The sequence below is a fragment of the Lygodium microphyllum genome, chromosome 12, assembly GCF_053477565.2.
Source record: "Lygodium microphyllum isolate KBCC chromosome 12, Lygodium_microphyllum_v1.1.10, whole genome shotgun sequence".
Classification (NCBI taxonomy): Eukaryota; Viridiplantae; Streptophyta; class Polypodiopsida; order Schizaeales; family Lygodiaceae; genus Lygodium; species Lygodium microphyllum.
The window spans coordinates 92287841-92305530 of record NC_141146.1 but is presented as its reverse complement, the minus strand read 5'-3'; the positions used below and the strand labels follow the sequence as shown (position 1 = coordinate 92305530).

At 41.4% G+C, this 17690-nt stretch overlaps 1 protein-coding gene across 2 annotated transcripts in view; it reads left to right on the top strand.

The window, feature by feature from the left end:
* Positions 1–17280, top strand: part of LOC148028035 (uncharacterized) — a 49407-nt gene extending 32127 nt beyond the window's left edge. Inside the window, exons 2-3 of one of the 2 annotated variants that reach the window (XM_087688986.1) lie at positions 16388–16437; positions 16684–16820. In XM_087688986.1, coding sequence (XP_087545112.1) covers positions 16388–16429 — 42 coding nt within the window. In that variant the 3' untranslated portion in view covers positions 16430–16437; positions 16684–16820. Of the gene's footprint in view, positions 1–16387; positions 16438–16683 lie in introns of both variants that reach the window. The other variant, XM_087688985.1, reaches the window with a different exon arrangement.
* Positions 17281–17690: the final 410 nt, after the last annotated feature.

Here is a 17690-nt window from a genome sequence, read left to right as displayed (position 1 = left end):
TTGTGAGGCTTTTGTGCACATTCGTAAAGAAAAACGCAGCAAACTTGAGCCAAAGTCCTGTAAATGCATTTTCCTAGGATATGGTGACGAGGGTGAAATGGGGTATAAATTGTGGGATCCCGAGAAAAGGAAAGTAGTACGCAGCAATGACGTTATCTTCCGGGAAGATCGCATGCACAAACAGCCCGAAAAGACTGAGGAGGTCCGTAGGGTTGTATTTCGGGAAGAAATACCTTTTGGGCACAAAATGTGCCCGCTGAACAGCAGCAAATACTTGCTGTAAATGAACCTGTAAATGCGGGAAATGATCAGTCAGCTATTGCCCATGAAAATGAGCCATTACATGTGCAGGAACAACCAGGAGAGCAAGCTTTTAATGCTGATTTGCAGGCTAAAATGCCGGGACAGCATGCTGAAAATGAAAATTTGTAGGAAGAGCTAGCAAACAATGACCATTAGGTTAGGAGATCGTCTAGGGCTACTAGACAACCTGACAGATTTGTTCCTGGTGCAATTAATGTGACTAAGTATGTCATGTTGACAGACTGTGGTGAACCGTCTTGCTTCAAGGAAGCAATGGACAGACAGGACCGTAAGAAATGGTATAAAGCCATGCTGTCAGAGATGGAATCTCTTGAAAAAAATGGCACTTGAGACTTGGTGCAGTTGCCTAAAGGGCAGAAAACCCTTCCATGCAAATGGGTTTACAAGATGAAGGTCACTTCTGGTTCCTCACCAAAGTACAAAGCAAGATTTGTTGCAAAAGGGTACAAGCAGGAGCATGGAATTGACTTTGATGAAATTTTCTCTTCTGTAGTCAAGATGACTACATTGAGAACCATTTTGGGCTTGGTTGCAGTTGAAGATATGGAACTCATACAAATGGATGTAAAGACTGCGTTTTTACATGGTGATTTGCATGAAGACATTTATATGCAGTAGCTTGAAGGGTTTGTTGAACAAGGAAAAGAAAAAATGGTATATTAACTCAAAAGGAGTTTGTATGGGCTGAAACAAGCACTAAGAGAATGATGTCATAAGTTTGATACATTCATGCAGTCCCAAGGCTTTCATAGAAGTCAAGTGGATCACTGCTTGTACACCAAAAAGGTAGCAGATGACAGTCTGATTATCTTGGTTTTGTATATTGATGATATGCTGATTGCTGGCAGGGATACTCATGCCTTGGATTCATTGAAGCAAAGTCTTCATGGCAGCTTTGACATGAAGGATCTGGGTGATGCAAATAACATTCTTGGCATGCGAATACTCAGATATAGATCTAAAGGTTTACTCTATCTATCTCAGCAGGAGTATATCTCCAAAGTTTTGCAGCATTTCAATATGGAGGGGGTGAAAATAATTGGGGTTCCATTGCCTCCATATGTGAAACTCAGTGCAGAGGACAACCCTACATTTGATGATGAGAAGGCTGAAATGGCCAAGATACCATATGTTTCAGCTGTTGGTAGTTTGAGAAATGCTATGGTTGCTACATGTCCTGACATTGCTTTTGTAGTGGGAGTGGTTAGCAGATACATGGCAACCCCTGGCAAGAAGCATTGGGATGGAGTGAAAGGTATTATGAGATACCTGAAAGGCACAAAGGAGTTGTGCATCTGCTGTTGGCTTTACGGATGCAAACTATGCTGGTCATGCAGATTGCAGGAAGTCCACTTCTGGGTATGTGTTTACTTTCACAGGAGGAGCAGTCTCTTGGATCTCCAGGCTACAAAAGTGTGTTGCATTGTCTACTACAGAGGCAGAGTATGTAGCTGCCACTGAGGCATGCAAGGAGGCTTTATGGCTTTCACGTCTGGTGGGAGAGCTTGGCATCACAGAGTTACATGTTCTCCATTGTGATAGTCAGAGTGCTATCATGCTAGCACAGAATCTTGTCTTTCATGCAAAGATAAAGCACATACAGGTGAAGTACCACTTCATTAGAGATGTACTTGACAGCAAGAGCATTGAGCTTGTCAAAGTGCATACAGATGATAATCCTGCAGACCTTCTCACGAAGGGTCTTCCAGCAGAGCGGTTTGCTCATTGCCGATAGATGATGGGAGTTGGATAGATATATTTATTTCAGCTTTGTACATACCTAGACCTAGCTGATTCTTTTCTCCTCTTAAGGCACATTGCCTTTAGGTGGGAGGTGTTGTTGGGAATAAAGGGCCATCGTGCCTTTTATATGTGCACGGGTGTGAACACACCCTTAGCACATTGTACTTTCATATATATATCTATCTAAAAACCTAAAGTGATACACTCGTCATTGTACCGAAAAACGTATTCACTCTCTACTCTGCTCTCTCGCACTCTGTTTGTCTCTCACATTGAGCGTAACGACTATCAGCCTCGATCTCCGTGTCTAACCGATCCTCTACAGCCTGGTCACGTCACAGACACCGAGCCTAATCACGTGTGTAGGTCCCATTTGGCCTGGGTCAACCTATTGCTTGTCAACTGTCTCTCTTGCACCTACCAAACATTGATGATTGGTGCCAAACATTGATGATTGGTGCATGACACTCTAAAATTGATGCATATTTGGCTAAGAAAGGATTCAAAAATAGTCCTACTACTCCCACTCCATACATTAAGAATGAAGAGGGAGACTTGCTCATTATTATTCTTTATGTAGATGATATGCTGCTCACTAGACCTTTAGAAGCTAAAATTGTAGATTTCGAGGTTGAATTAAAACATGCATTTTCTATGTTAGATTATGGGTTTTCTACATTATTATTTGGAAATTCAGTTAATCCACAATCAACATGGTATTATCATGTCACAATCACAATATGTGGATAAGCTGTTACATAGGTTTAATATGCAAGATTGCACTTTTATGAAGCTAGGCTTAAAGCTGTCTATGCATGATGATGAAGAGATGTCTGATGTTGCAATTTACAGCCAGGTTGTTGGATGTCTTATTTATCTTTGCAACACACACTCTAACATTTAATATGCAATATCTAGGGTGAGTAGGTATATGCATAGCCCATTGACTATACATTGGCAAGTTGTTAAGCGGATCTTCAGATACTTGCAAGATACTCAGTCATATGTATTATTATTTTCTTGTGGGGGAGGGGGGGAGACTTGCAATTACATGCTTACAATGATTCAGATTGGATTGGTGATGCAAATACTAGGCAGTCTACTAGTGGACACTGTTTCTTTCTGGGCCGTAATGCATTTCATGGCTACCTCGTCTTGTGAGGCTAAGTACAAGGCAGCCCTCACGGCAACAGTGGAATGTGTATATTTGCATAGATTGTTGGCTGATCTACATCTACCATTGGAGGGTTCTACACCCATTCTTTCTGGTAGTCTAAGTGCTATTTCTAATGTGCTCACCTATCGGCTGTTTAGGTACGTTTTTAGCGGTCCATCGAGAGACGAGTCTAAGCGGCGCTGCCCGGCACTTCCATGGAATGTTACGGGGTTTGCTGCCTAGGGTTTCTCGAGTCCGCCTCGCAACGGAACATTCGCGGCCGAACCCATTGGGATCGATCTGAAGTTTGGGTCCCTAGTGGTCAAGGTCTATTGATAGTATTCTAGTATCGGGTCTTGGACATTCTACTTTACACAGAGATACCTAAGCCAAAGCAGATCCATGCTGCACTTGGTTAAAAGAGAATGGAAAACGAGAGGGATGCGCCACTCAGCCTCTCTACCCGTAGGGCATAGTCCCATTTCGGTTCCTTAAAACGGCATGAATCGGGGTTCTATCCTAACAATTTCTAAGGGTCGGTTGTCGGTAAAACCTTGTGAGAAGCCTCCCAATTCTCTAGGATCACCCTGTTGTAAGACGGACCCGTCGGGGATTCTGCCCACTTGCTTTCCTCGATAGGCGTTCTTTAGTTATTTAATTAAGTCCTATCACATTTAAGTGTGACATTTAAAATCAGCTTCCTTAATTAAGTCTTTTAGGAAATAGGGTTTGTTCGCGTAATTTATAGCACAGACACGAAAACAGAGCAAGCAGTTATTTTGACAAACAAGTTCCTTAACTTATCTTCAAGTTAATCTTTGCCTTCTACCCATACAGGAGAAATTATATACCCCTTTTGCTCTGCAGAAGAAGTGGTCCAAATCAGATGGCACCACAATTTCCATCCTTTATCTAGAATAGGATCTTTCAACATGCACAGATGTGGTGGCCATGGAGGTTCTCAACTTCGTTCCAGACTTGGCAAGGAGTGTCCAGAGCTCCATCTGACCCACAAGCTACCTAGGAGTGAAACACTATTCCCGTGGTTGGCCTTTTCACCACTCGACCTTCGGCCCATGAATCGAGCAATGTCCTTTTTGGGTTGATCCGCGGTACGATCATGGAGGTGATCCATCTGTGCAAAGAAACTTTCCTTAATTAAATTCTTTAAGAATCAAGCACAGTCAAGGCAGTCAGGCCTAATATTATCTTTCAAGAAAACATTCCTTTATTCCCATGGCAATTTGTCATCACAGACCCCACCATGAAATTATATAACTAATCAAGCACTTTGGACGATTGCTCAGAACCACAACCAACAATTAGTTGGGAAGTACAAGTATTATGGCAGATGTTTGATCAACCATCAAGACCAACGCATTTCATCAAAGGTGTGTGAATAAGTACAATATCACTTTTCTCTCATGTTCACTCTTCCCCTTGGGATGCAAGAGCAATACTATGCAAAATTTTACTTAATATTCCCATCCTTTGGCTAAGACGTATGATAAGGTCTTATACACTGTATAAGATGTAATAGGATTTCCTATTATTTCAACCAAGCAAATGGATGAATGCGTATTCTTGAATCTTTTCATATATATATTAGCATGAAATTTCCATGCAATTTATGTGCTATTTAACGGCTTCTAAGTGCAATTTTAATCGATCACCTAAGATGAATGCGATAAACAAAATTTTCCTAGTACACTCAGTATCTCAAAACATGCTCAATTAAGTTATGAAATTAATGTAAACATTCTTTTCTCCCATTTTTTTTTCCTAATATAACGGGGTGCACTTGATTCATAAGAGATGCGTTTACCGTAGATGTGGTCCCTTGGTTTGCCGTCTCGTTGGTTGTGGTGGGAGTTGTTGGGATAGAAAGGCTCGGTGACCTCGGGATATAAAGGCCCGGTGACCTCCGTGTATATAGTACACGCACACTGTACATGTGAACACACCCTTTACGTACCCTAAGTATAAATACATTTTATTCTTTGTGTACCAACACATTGTTGGTACACTCTTATCGTCTCGGACTTTCACTCTGCTCACACTTACTCTAGCCGTCACACTCATACGCTCACTCTTGCTCAATCTCAAACTCTCTCAGCTGTGCCCTTCCAGTTCCAACAATTGGTATTAGAGCCAAAGGTCCTGCACGCTTTTCAAGATTGACAAGTCTGGTCTGACTTGACAGGATCAGCTGACAAGAGTTGGGCGCAGCTGTCAGGTTGACGTGAAGGACCAGGCGGGACTAGGACTAGTCGAGGTGCTGAGTGTGTAGTTGACGACAAGCAACAATAGCGTGACAGCTGGGCGAATTGGGAACGAGGCGGCGACTTGTCCGGGCGGTGTGCGACTGGGAACGAGGCGACGTGCAAGTGACCTCTGCGGGCGGTTCGCGACTAGACAGGCGGGCAACATTTGAGGGTGACGTGATGGGACGGGGGTCAACGGACCCCCCCCCCCCCCCCCCCCCCCCCCGGTTAGTTCCTTTGTTTTTTCAAAAACAAATTAAAATTTTTTCTCTAATCCTCTCATTACCACTTGCCATTGACGGGAGTTCACACGCCAGAAGCACAGATCATAGATCTGTGAGGATTCTAGCCAGAAATTTGGGGCTTTTCCCAGATTTGATATAATTCATGCCTGCTAGTGACTTTCGAGTCAGAAATTGCAGACATCGCAAGCGGTGACCTCAATTAAATTGGGGATTTTGCCAATTTTGTCAAAATTTTGCATTTTTGGGTAAAATTTCCTGACATTGGATCCCAGAAATTTGGGGCTTTTCATGTATTGGCAAAGCTTTACTTAGTTAGGTCAGATTGACTGACATTCATGCAATTTTGGAGTTGAAATTTTGGGAATTTGTGCAGAATTTTGGTAAATTTCTGCATCTCTTGCCCGTGCAGTGGCTGGTTAATGTATAAACAGCTGAGATTTATTTCTGGTTGAGGAAAAACAGCAAGGTACTTTGTTGGTTCAGCTTGTGCTTCCGCAGATTAGTGCATTTACTCTTGTGTTCGTGATAAAATGGCTGCAACTTCTTCGAGTTCAGACATCAAGAGTTTGATGGAGATCAAACGGTTTGATGGTCATGGCTTTGACATTTGGAAAGACCATATGCAGGGCATTTTGTTCCTGAAGGATTGTGAGGATGCTTTGCAGGAAGATAAACCCGCACTAATGTCTGATGCAAATTGGGCCAGAGTGAATAAAAAGGTTGTGGCTTACATAAAGATGGGTGTCACTGATGACATTCTGTTAGACATTAAGGGTTTAGACACAGATTATGCAATATGGAAGAAGTTGAAGACTACTTATGAGATCACCACACCTATTAATCAGGTGCATTTAATGCGCAAGTTGGTGAATATGCGACTGGATGAGTCAAAGCCTGCAGCTGAGCACTTGAGTGCATTTACAGGGATTCTAAATCAGCTTAAAGATGCAAATTTGGATTTTGATGATAAGTTGAGAGCGATCTTTTTGATTATGACACTGCCTGACTCTTGGGAGACCTTGGTGGTTTCACTCAGTAATAACCCCAATCTCTCATATGATGGGGTGAGGGGTTCTATCTTAAATGAAGAAATTAGACGTATGTCTAGTGGAGAAGGCAACAACTCAGCTTATAATGTAAGAGGCAGGGCTGAATAGAAAAAATGCATATGCAGGGCAGAGAAACAGGAGCAAGAGCAAAGGAAAGGATAAGAGTGACATCACTTGCTATCATTGTGGTCGGAAGGGCCACAAGAAACCTGATTGCAGGTACTACAAGAAGGAGCAAGAGAGAAAGAAGAATGCAGGAGATAAAAAGAAGAAGGAAGAAAAGACAGATGCATTGGAGACATTCAAAGGCAAAGAAAAGGGCAATGTGGCCTCTAGTGTGGTCATAGAGGAGCTTTCAGATACAAAGGCTGATTTATTATGTGCAGTTGATTATGATGCCCTTGTATGTCACATGCAGGATATGCAGATTACGAAGGCTGATGTGATTGATGCACTCTTATCAGTTGATGATGGTGTCACTCAGACTTGGATTGTAGACTCTGGTGCCTCTTTCCATGTAACTCCTTGCTTGGAGTATTTTGCTATGTTCAATGCAGGCAGTTATGGAAAGGTGTACCTTGGAAATAACCATGCTTGCAGCATTGATGGGATTGACACCATACACTTGTCTTTAGACAATGGTCAAGAGCTTGTGTTGAAAAATGTCAGATATGTGCCTGGCATTAAAAAGAGTTTACTATTTGTTGGCCAGCTTGACTTGCATGGCTACACCACACTGTTTGGTGGTGGTTTGTGGAAAGTAAAAAAGGATTCCATGCTGATTGCAAAAGGAACCAAGAAGGGCATTGTAAAGCCTTGAATGGCAAGTTTCTTGCAGTTGCTGAAATTTGCAGCCACTTGGAGTTATGGCATAAGAGATTAGGCCATATGAGCCAAAAAGGACTTGATGTTCTTACCTCTCTGAAGAGGGTTGATGGAAAAGGCTCTAAACTTGATTTTTGTAATGAGTGTCAGTTTGGAAAGCAAATAAAAAATTCCTTTTACTCTGGTGTCTCTCGTAAGTCCAATGTCTTGGACTTAGTGCATTCTGATGTATGTAGTATGCCCGTGAAATCATTGGGTGGTGCTGATTTTGTCTCCTGTATTGATGGTTGTTCCAAGAAGATTTGGGTGTACTTGCTGAAAAAGAAAAGTGAAGTGTTTGCTGTTTTTAAAACTTTTCATGTATTTGTGACCACTCAGATAGATAGAAAGCTGAAATGCTTGAGAACTGATAATGGGGGTGAGTTCACATCGACTGAATTCAAGTCATTTTGTGACTTACATGGTATTAAGAGGGAGCTTACAACCCCTTACAGTCCTTCAAATGGGGTGGCTGAAATATATAACAGGACTTTATGTGAGAGAGTGCGGTGCATGTTATCCACTGCCAATCTCCCTCATGCATTTTGGGGAGAGGCACTCAAAACCGCGATTCACATTTGCAACCGCTCTCCAAATAGGTTCTTAAATAATGGCATCCCTGAGGAGGTTTGGTCTGGCAAATCGGCCTCATATGACCATTTACGTATATTTGGCTGTGATGCTTTTGTACATGTTAGGGATGAGCTGAGGAACAAACTTGACCCAAAATCCACCAAAGGCATTTTCATGGGCTATGGTGATGAGGGTGAATTTGGCTACAGAGTGTGGTTACCTCAGTCCAAGAAAATTATTCGCAGCCGTAATGTTGTGTTTAATGAGGCAAAATTGTTGAAAGGCTCTTTAGCCTCTAATGAAGATTTGAAAAAGGTGAAATTTCAGAGTTTGCAGCCACCCATAACTTCAGAAAATGAGCCTCAAGGTGCTGTACCACAGGCTGAAACTGATGATCAGCCGGTTACTTTTGAGCCAGATGATGATGGACAGCAAATAGTAGCACAAGGAGGTCATGGACAGCAAGGTAGGCTTGCTGATTATGAAAATGCAGGTGCTGGAAATGAAAATGAAGGTGCTGTACAGCATGAATAGCATGCTGAAAATGGTTTACAGCAATAAATGAATGCTGAAAATAATATACCTTTTGATGTAGACTCAATTCCTGAAAATGTTGATCATTGGGTACGCAGGTCTACACGCGTAAGATGGCAACCACATAGGTTTGACCCCTCCTTGCATTATGTGATGCTTACAGATGAGGGTGAGCCTCTTACATACAAAGAGGCCAAGTCATGTGAGTTCAGCAGTAAGTGGGAGCTAGCTATGTAGGAAGAGATTAAAACTCTATATGCAAATGATACTTGGGACCTTGTGTCATTACCAAAGGGAAGGAAGCCACTTCCAAACAAATGGGTGTACAAAGTCAAGACAGTTGATGGGAAACCCAAGTACAAGGCAAGGCTAGTTGCCAAAGGTTATGCACAAAAGGAAGGGATTGACTTCCAAGAGGTCTTCTCACTTGTTGTGAAAATGACCACTTTACGTGTGCTTTTTGCTCTTACTGCTGTTTTGGATTTAGAGCTGTATCAAATGGATGTAAAAACAACTTTCTTGTATGGTGACATTGATGAAGAAATCTACACGAAACAGCGCGAGGGCTTTGTAGTTCCTGGAAAAGAACAGATGGTGTGTAAGCTAAAACACAGCCTATATGGGCTGAAGTAAGCACCACGGCAGTGGTACAAAAAGTTTGATACTTTTATGCTATCTCACGAGTTTACACTCAGCCATGCAGATCATTGCTTGTACATGAAAAAGGATACATATGGCAGCCCCATAATACTTGTTTTGTATGTGGATGATATGTTACTAGCTGGGAAAAGAAGGACTAGCTTGGATGCTCTCAAAAATCAGCTGAAATCAGCTTTCTCCATGAAAGATTTGGGGAATACAGAGCATATTTTGGGCATGAGGATTCATAGAGATAGAATGCAGAAGTTGCTGTTTTTATCTCAAGAAAAGTACATTGGAAATGTACTGGACAGATTCATGGCTGAAGCTAAGCCTTTTGGGGTACCCTTACCTCCTTATCTCAAGCTTAGCAAAGCCAACAGCCTGAAAGATGATGTGGAAGCAAATGCTATGAAGGGAGTTCCTTATGCATCAACTTGTGGCTCTCTTATGTATGCTATGGTTGCTACTCGTCCAGACATTGCTCATGCAGTGGGAGTTGTTAGCAGGTTTATGTCAAATCCTGGCAAAGCACATTGGGAGGCTGTCAAGTATATTCTTCGATACCTTAAGGGTACACAAAGAAAAAGTATTTGCTATGGGCAGGGTGCACTTAGTTTGCAGGGCTATTGTGATGCAGACATGGCAGGTGACTTGGACACTCGTAGGTCCACTAGCGGGTATGTCTTTACAGTTGTTGGTGGATTGTTTCTTGGTGTTCCAGGTTGCAAAACATTGTTGCACTGAGTACCACTGAAGCTGAATACATATCAGCTATTGAAGCTTCTAAGGAAGCTATACGGTTGAGCAAACTTGCAAATGATCTCGGCATGTCTATGGGTACTGCAGTTTTAGGATGTGATAGCCAGAGTGCTATGTATCTAGCTAAGAATGCCATGTATCATTCACACACAAAGCATATAGATGTGTGATATCACTTCATCAGACAGATTTTGGAAGATGGTCAAATCACATTGACCAAGATTAAAACACAAGATAACCCTGCAGATGTTCTCACTAAAAGTCTAAGCAGAGCTCAGCACGAGCATTGCATTCGCCTAGTGGGAGTTGGTTAGCTAGAGGTTCATATCGGACCTTTAAGTGGGAGGTTGTTGGGATATAAAGGCCCGGTGATCTCGGGATATAAAGGCCCGGTGACCTCCGTGTATATAGTACACGCACACTGTACATGTGAACGCACCCTTTACGTGCCCTAAGTATAAATACATTTTATTCTTTGTGTACCAACACATTGTTGGTACACTCTTATCGTCTCGGACTTTCACTTTGCTCACATGCACTCTAGCCGTCACACTCATACACTCATTCTTGCTCGATCTCAAACTCTCTCAGCTGTGTCCTTTCAGTTCCAACAGGAGTTTTAGCATTTGGAGAGATCTTTTGCTTAGGAGCCATTGTCCGCAAGTGGATTTGAGAGATAAAGAAGGCGGAATAGATTCAAGATGGGAGAGCATAAGAGAAGATGGCTTAGTTGAAGATCGAGATAGGGGGAAATTGAGCTAACTCTCTCCCTCGTAGCCTCTGATGGTAACTCCTCTCTCTCTCTCTCTCTCAAGCTCCTTCTCGTAATCTCTTGAAGGGGTATCCTTCTACCTCCCTCTCTCTACCTCTCTCTCGTAGCCTCTCGGGGTCTCCTTGTGCTTCTCTAAACTGCTTCCCATGCCTCTTATTAGAGTAAATTATGCAGAGGCAAAGCAGAAGAAAATAGAGAGGTGAGAGCAAACACGGTGATCGAGGAGTTCAATGGCTCAGAGCTGAAGAGTGGTTGACAGTGATAGAGTGAGAGTGAGTCGTCGGATAGGTGTGTACGAGTGTGGTACACACAAAGAATAAAAGAACATATTTATACTTAGGGTACGGTACCCTTACACTCGTTAGGGTGGGTTCACATGTGTGAGGTAATATATACACGGGAGAGCAAATAAAAGGGCCTTTACATCCAACAATCTCCCACTTAAAGGTTCTGAGCGAACCTTTAACCAACTTCCACAAGTCTAATGCAATGCTCATGTTGAGTCTTTGCAAGACTTTTAGTGAGAACATTTGCAAGGTTATCCTGTGATTTGATCTTAGTCAAGGTGACTAGACCATCATCTAGAACTTGTCTGATAAAATGATACCGAACGTCAATATGTTTGGAACATGCATGAAACATGGCATTCTTAGCGAGGCATACAAGGCTCATATCTAAGTACAGGTGTTTTGGTGGGCAGCACAAAATCCTTGACCAAATGTCAAACTGCTTCTTTTGAAGCTTCAGTGGCTGAAATATATTCAGCCTCAGTGGTGTAGAGTGCTACTATTTTTTGCAATCTAGAGCACTAAGAAACCACCCTGCCAGTCAAGGTAAAGATGTACCCGCTAGTAGACTTGTGAGTATCCAAGTCACGTGCCATGTCTGTATCACAATATCCCTGCAGATCTAACGTACCCTTGCCATAGCAAATACATTTTCTTTGTGTGCCCTTAAGGTGATGTACTTTTCTTGTTCGAGAAATAAGAGCTGTTGCTCTCTATCTCGTGTTACACGCATGCCCAAAATATGTTCAGCTGCACCCAAATCCCTCATGGAAAGGGCTGAATTCAGCTGTCTTTTCAATGCATTAATCTGGCTTTTATGCTTATCAGCAATAAGCATATCATCCACATAAAGCACAAGTATAATAAGGCTTCCATCATTAGCCTTCTTAATATATAAGCAGTGATCTGCACTACTCGTTTTAAATCCATGTGAGAGCATGAAGGCATCAAACTTTTTATACCATTGTCTAGGAGCCTGTTTCAAACCATACAAGCTTCTCTTAAGCTTACATACCAAATGCTCCTTTCCATGTATAACAAAGCCTTCGGGCTGTTTCATGTACAACTCTTCTTCCAAATCACCATGTAGAACTGCAGTTCTAACATCCATCTAATCAAGTTCAAGATCCATAGATGCTACAATGGCAAATAACACTCGAAGAGTGATCATTTTGACAACAAGAGAAAACACTTGTTGAAAATCAATGCCCTCCTCTTGTGTATAGCCCTTAACCACAAGTCTGGCTTTGTATTTGGGTTTGCTATCCACACATTTGATTTTATAGGCCCATTTGTTATCCTTGGACAATGTAACCAAATCCCAAGTATCATTCTGATACAATGACTTCATTTCTTCCTGCATAGCTAGCTTCCACTTTTTCTTTAATTCACATGATAAGGCCTCTTTATACGTAAGAGGCTCACCTTCATCTCTGAGCAAAATGCAGTCCAAAGAAGGATCAAATCTTTCTATAGGTTTTTTGACACGTGTAGACCTTCTTAGCCAATGATCTGTGTCATCAGCAGGTAATGGATCCACATCCAAGGGAATGTCAATGACCTCATTGTTTGGCTGTTGAACTACATGTTTAGGTTGTTATAATACAATTTTAGGCTGCTGTAATTCATTTTCAGCATGTTGATTTTGGTGCTCAAGCTGATGTTTAGCATCCCCTTGCTGCCCATTTTCATCTGGCTCAATAATGATACATTGATTGTCATAATCAGCATCAAAAGGAGCTGAATTTTCAGTGGCTGATGGCTGCTCAAGTAACTGATCATGCTGAAATTTAACTTTCTTTTTGTATGAGTCATTAGATGCGACATTTTTCAACAGCTTTGACTCATTAAATACCACATCCCGGCTACCTAGCACCTTTTTCATGCTTGGAACCCAAACTCTATAGCCCATTTCACCTTCATCTCCATAACCCATGAAGATGCCTCTATGAGATTTCATGTCAAGTTTGGTTCTGCTATCAACAGGTACATGTACATAGCATTCGTAGCCAAAGACCCTTAAATGGTCATATAAAGCAGGTTTGCTAGACCAAACCTCTTTGGGAATGCCACTTTCAAGTGCACGGTGTGGAGATCGGTTGCAAATATGCACAACGGTTTTAAGTGTCTCTCCCTAAAACAATTGTGAGAGATTAGCTGTGGACAACATGCACCGAATCTTCTCACACAACGTGGAATTCATTCGCTCAGCCACACCATTAGATGATGGATTGTAAGGACCTGTAAGCTCTTGTTTAATCCCATTGATATCACAAAACTTATTGAATTCTTTAGATACATACTCTCTCCCATTATCTGTTCTTATGCATTTTAACTTTAAGCTCTTTTGAATATTAACCAATGCATAAAACCTTTTAAAAGTATCCAATACCTCACTTTTCTGCTTAAGCAAGTAGACCCATAGCTTCCTAGAATGGTCATCAATAAAAAACACAAAATAAGGGAAACCACTATGAGTTTTTATTGCCATGGTGCAAACATCAGAATGGACTAAATCCAAGATACATGCCTTTCTAGAGGCTCCATGAGAGTATGGACTCTTTATATGTTTATCAAGAGCACAATCATTACAAAAGTCAAGCTTTGAGTTTCTCACATCAACTCTTTAAAGTGAAGAAAGTGCCTGCAAATCCTTTTGGCTCATGTGTGAAAGATGCTTGTGCCATAACTCTATGTGTGACTATACTTTAGCAACTGCAACAAACTTTCTAGGAAGTGTCTTGCACTAGAGATAATTAAGTGTCCCCTTTTTACCACCTCTAGTGACTAGCATAGATCCTTTCTATATTTTCCACATATCACCACCAAAAGTAGTGAAGTAATCTTTGTTGTCTAGCTGCCCAAGAGAAAGCAAGCTCTTCTTGATGCCAGGAATATACCTAACATCATGAAGAATCAATTCTTGACCATTTTCTAGAGCCAGGTGTATGGTGCCAATTTCTTCAATATCACATGCATGATTGTTGCCAAGGTAGACTTTTCCTAGATTACCTTTTGCATAAGTAGAAAAACACTCCAGAGATGGAGTTACATGAAAAGAAGCACCGCTGTCAACAATCCACGATTGTGATAAACCATCATGAGCTGACAACAAAGCATCTATCACATTTGTTTTAGTGATATACTTCTTAGAGTTAGAGTCAGTTAACTCTAGTTGAGTTAGAGCCAGGTCTATCTTAGGTCTATTTTGTACCTTTCATTTTCATTCTTTCAGTTCAGCAAGTACACTCTACTCTTTTACTTCGGCACACTCTCATTGTCTCTCTTTTCTCTCCTCCATAGCTGGCTGTCATTTTCTAACATGAGTGTGAATCCAGCCTTTGGCAGCTAAAAAAGACGTGCATTGAGTTGGATCTCTAAAACAAGTAGTGTGAATGCACTTAAACCGACAGAAAACTGTAATCCACTGAGATGCACACCCAAGAAAGGACTGAAAGCAGTCAGACTCTAATGTCTCTGTTGGACTTTGACGGAGATCATAATCAGGTGATGACAACATGGAATAAGACAGGCTCACACATTGCATTGGCAATGTTGGACATGGTAGGACCTTTGTTATAGCAAAATTCCAAAGGTCAAAATGTGAAACTCTTGATTTAAATTTAAAAGAGTGGGTTTTGACTTTAATGTGAAAGTTTGGACCAAAGTTTGGGCAGGCCACTCAAATTTAAAGTTTGGGGCAACCCTTTAAGAATTTAAGTCTTGGTTAGCAAAATGCAAATTTGGATGGGCAAGCGAATGAATACATTATCACTAAAATTAGTGCGGGCTCATGCATGGGTTTCGAAGAACTTTTCATTTTTCATATTCAATTCTCTCATTCAAGCATGCAAGCTAAGCAGCTGTAGTCAGCTGAGAGCAAGTCTGATTTTGGCCATTTTAGAGCAGACTCAGTCATTTTCTGGCAGTGGAAGAGGTTAGAACAGCATTACAGCTGTCATTTGCAGTAGGGGTTGACTTCTGGAGCAGCATCATGATGTAGGATTGATCATTGCTACCTTGGATCGAATCAATGCTGGGTTTGCCTCTCCCCCTTTCTTTTGGCAATCAATCTTGCCAATTAGGGATCCCTTGAAACTGGCCTTTGATAGCTTCAAAGGGCAATAAACCATGAATTTGCAAACACTGATCTCAACATTGAATAAAATTAAATTCAGCAAATAGAATTGCTCCCAAAGGGAGATAGAGTGCTTCTGTCACTGCAGCATAAAGACACAGATTGGCCCCTAAAGCTTGGTGCTCGTTGTGGTATTTGTTTAATTTGATGGAGAATTGGCCTTCAGGAGGGCAATGCTGAGACTTTGAAGGAACTAGGTAGATCTCAGTTGTAGATGAGGGAAAGCTCAAATTGGAGGAGGAGAAGAAAACCAGTCCTAGACAAGGCTGGTTTCAGTGCTCCAAAGCTGCCATGCTGATTTCCTTGAGGAGACTAAAAATACAGAACTCTTCAGAACTAATATCCAGCAAATTTAGCTGTTCCTGCAACCTATTTGGAGGCTGTTCTTCTTGTATGGTCCAAAAGACATTGGATTCTTACAAATAGAAGTCTACCACCTAAACTTTTCCACAGTGCAATCTTGGATGATGTACTGAATGCACTGCCATCAAGGAAAAGCATCAGCTAGAGTTGCTGTGAAGAAGGATTAAATCATGCCTTCCTTGGACACAGAAAACACTGCCATTCCATAGCTAGAAACGGTAGCGGCTCTAGAGGTGTGGCTCTAGAGGTAGGGTCTCTGTAACTGCCTTAGCTGCTGCCTTTGAGGTCCTGTGGCCATATTTACTTATCAATTTATTTGATACTTGCTAGCACTATCCCAACCTTGTTGCATTGACATGACGTCCTTTGGGTTAGCAGTGGGAGTGGATGTGGACTTCTAACGTACTGGGTGCTCTATAAATATACCAGGACTTGTGGCCATAAACCTGTCAAATGAAAGATGATTGTCTTTTTAAATTATGAAGCCTGGAATAGATCAGAACATATAATTACAATATGAAATATCCTACAAGTGTTATGACATTTTTCATAGGATGTGCCATAGATTACTGTCTGAACATTTAGGGATCAAGTTTTTGCTATGATTATTTCAGATCTGCAACTCCTTAGTTTCAGGATTCAACACTGATAATATGTGAAATGTAATATTTCAGATCTGCAACTCAGTTTCAGGATTCAACCCTGATAATAGATGAAATGTAAGGTATAAAGGTGTGGACCCTCTGTGCACGAGAGTGTGTTTAAGCATGCTGTAACATTCTGTGTCTCTCAATATGCATGAAATCAGTATACACATTTTAAAAATGACATGACAAGTTCAAGAGGAAAACTGTTTAATGCTGTAGAAATTGAATTGAGTTTGAAAGTTTGGCTGCCTCTTAAAGTCTCCCATTATTTAGGGTGTTTTTTCATCGAACTCAACTGGTTTCTGTTGTTTTTTGAAATTCAGACCGAGGCAATTTTGAAGGCTTGTGCAGAATCTCCACCTTGCACAGCCTCAGAAAGTGCAATTAAGGCTTGTGCAGAACTTCCACCTTGCACAGCCTCAGAAACTGCAATGAAGTGCGAGCAGCAGCAAACACAGTCTCCTCAGTAGGGAAGGTTAATTGGTTTGCAATTACTTGTGTTCCTTTGGGAGTTTCCTATATGAATAGTTTTTGCTAAAGGAAATCCTGCAACCTAAAGGCTGTGAATGGACAAAGTGATTTTCCCCAACAAGAGGCCACCCCACAACCACAAGGCTGTGAATGGACAAAGTGATACCCCCCACCCGTGCTGGGGGCTCCTTCCCCTGTTTTCTTTTGTAAAGAATGACAGCAAATGCAGCATCTTAACTAGCAGTAAGTTGGCTTGCATCCTAGTAATGATCAAGATAGCAATGTAGTCCTTCATCGGTGCGACAATACAATAACATCAAGGGATAATTTTCTAAATTAAGTGGAACATCTCGCTGATCTGTTTGATCCTTGTTGCAGTGAGTCTCTGGTTATATGTCATTTACTTTGTAAGCTTAAAATGGAAATGTGGGTTCACATGGGAGGGATAATCACTTAAACCATCATGACATTGCTCAATTATCATGATTCGTCCAGCATGTGTTATATTTAGGTTGAATTGCCACTAAAAAGATAGATTAATTCTGATTGATTGAAGATACTTGATTTTGGTATAGACAATCACCACAAGTAAAGGCAATTATTGTGTACAAAAATGGTTGATGGCAATGCTTTGAGCCAGCGCACCCCAATAGGCTCATGCTATTTCTTTCTTGCCTTAATGTGTGCGAAGAGGCAATATGGCCCCTTTTGACATATAACCTCAAACTGGATCAATGTGTTCTGGATTTTTCTTTTGGGATTGGATTTCAATAAATGTCACTTCGCAATTACTCCTCAATAGTAAGTAGCTATTGGGGGGATTATACAGCAATACACCTTTTGCCCTCACTTTGAGATG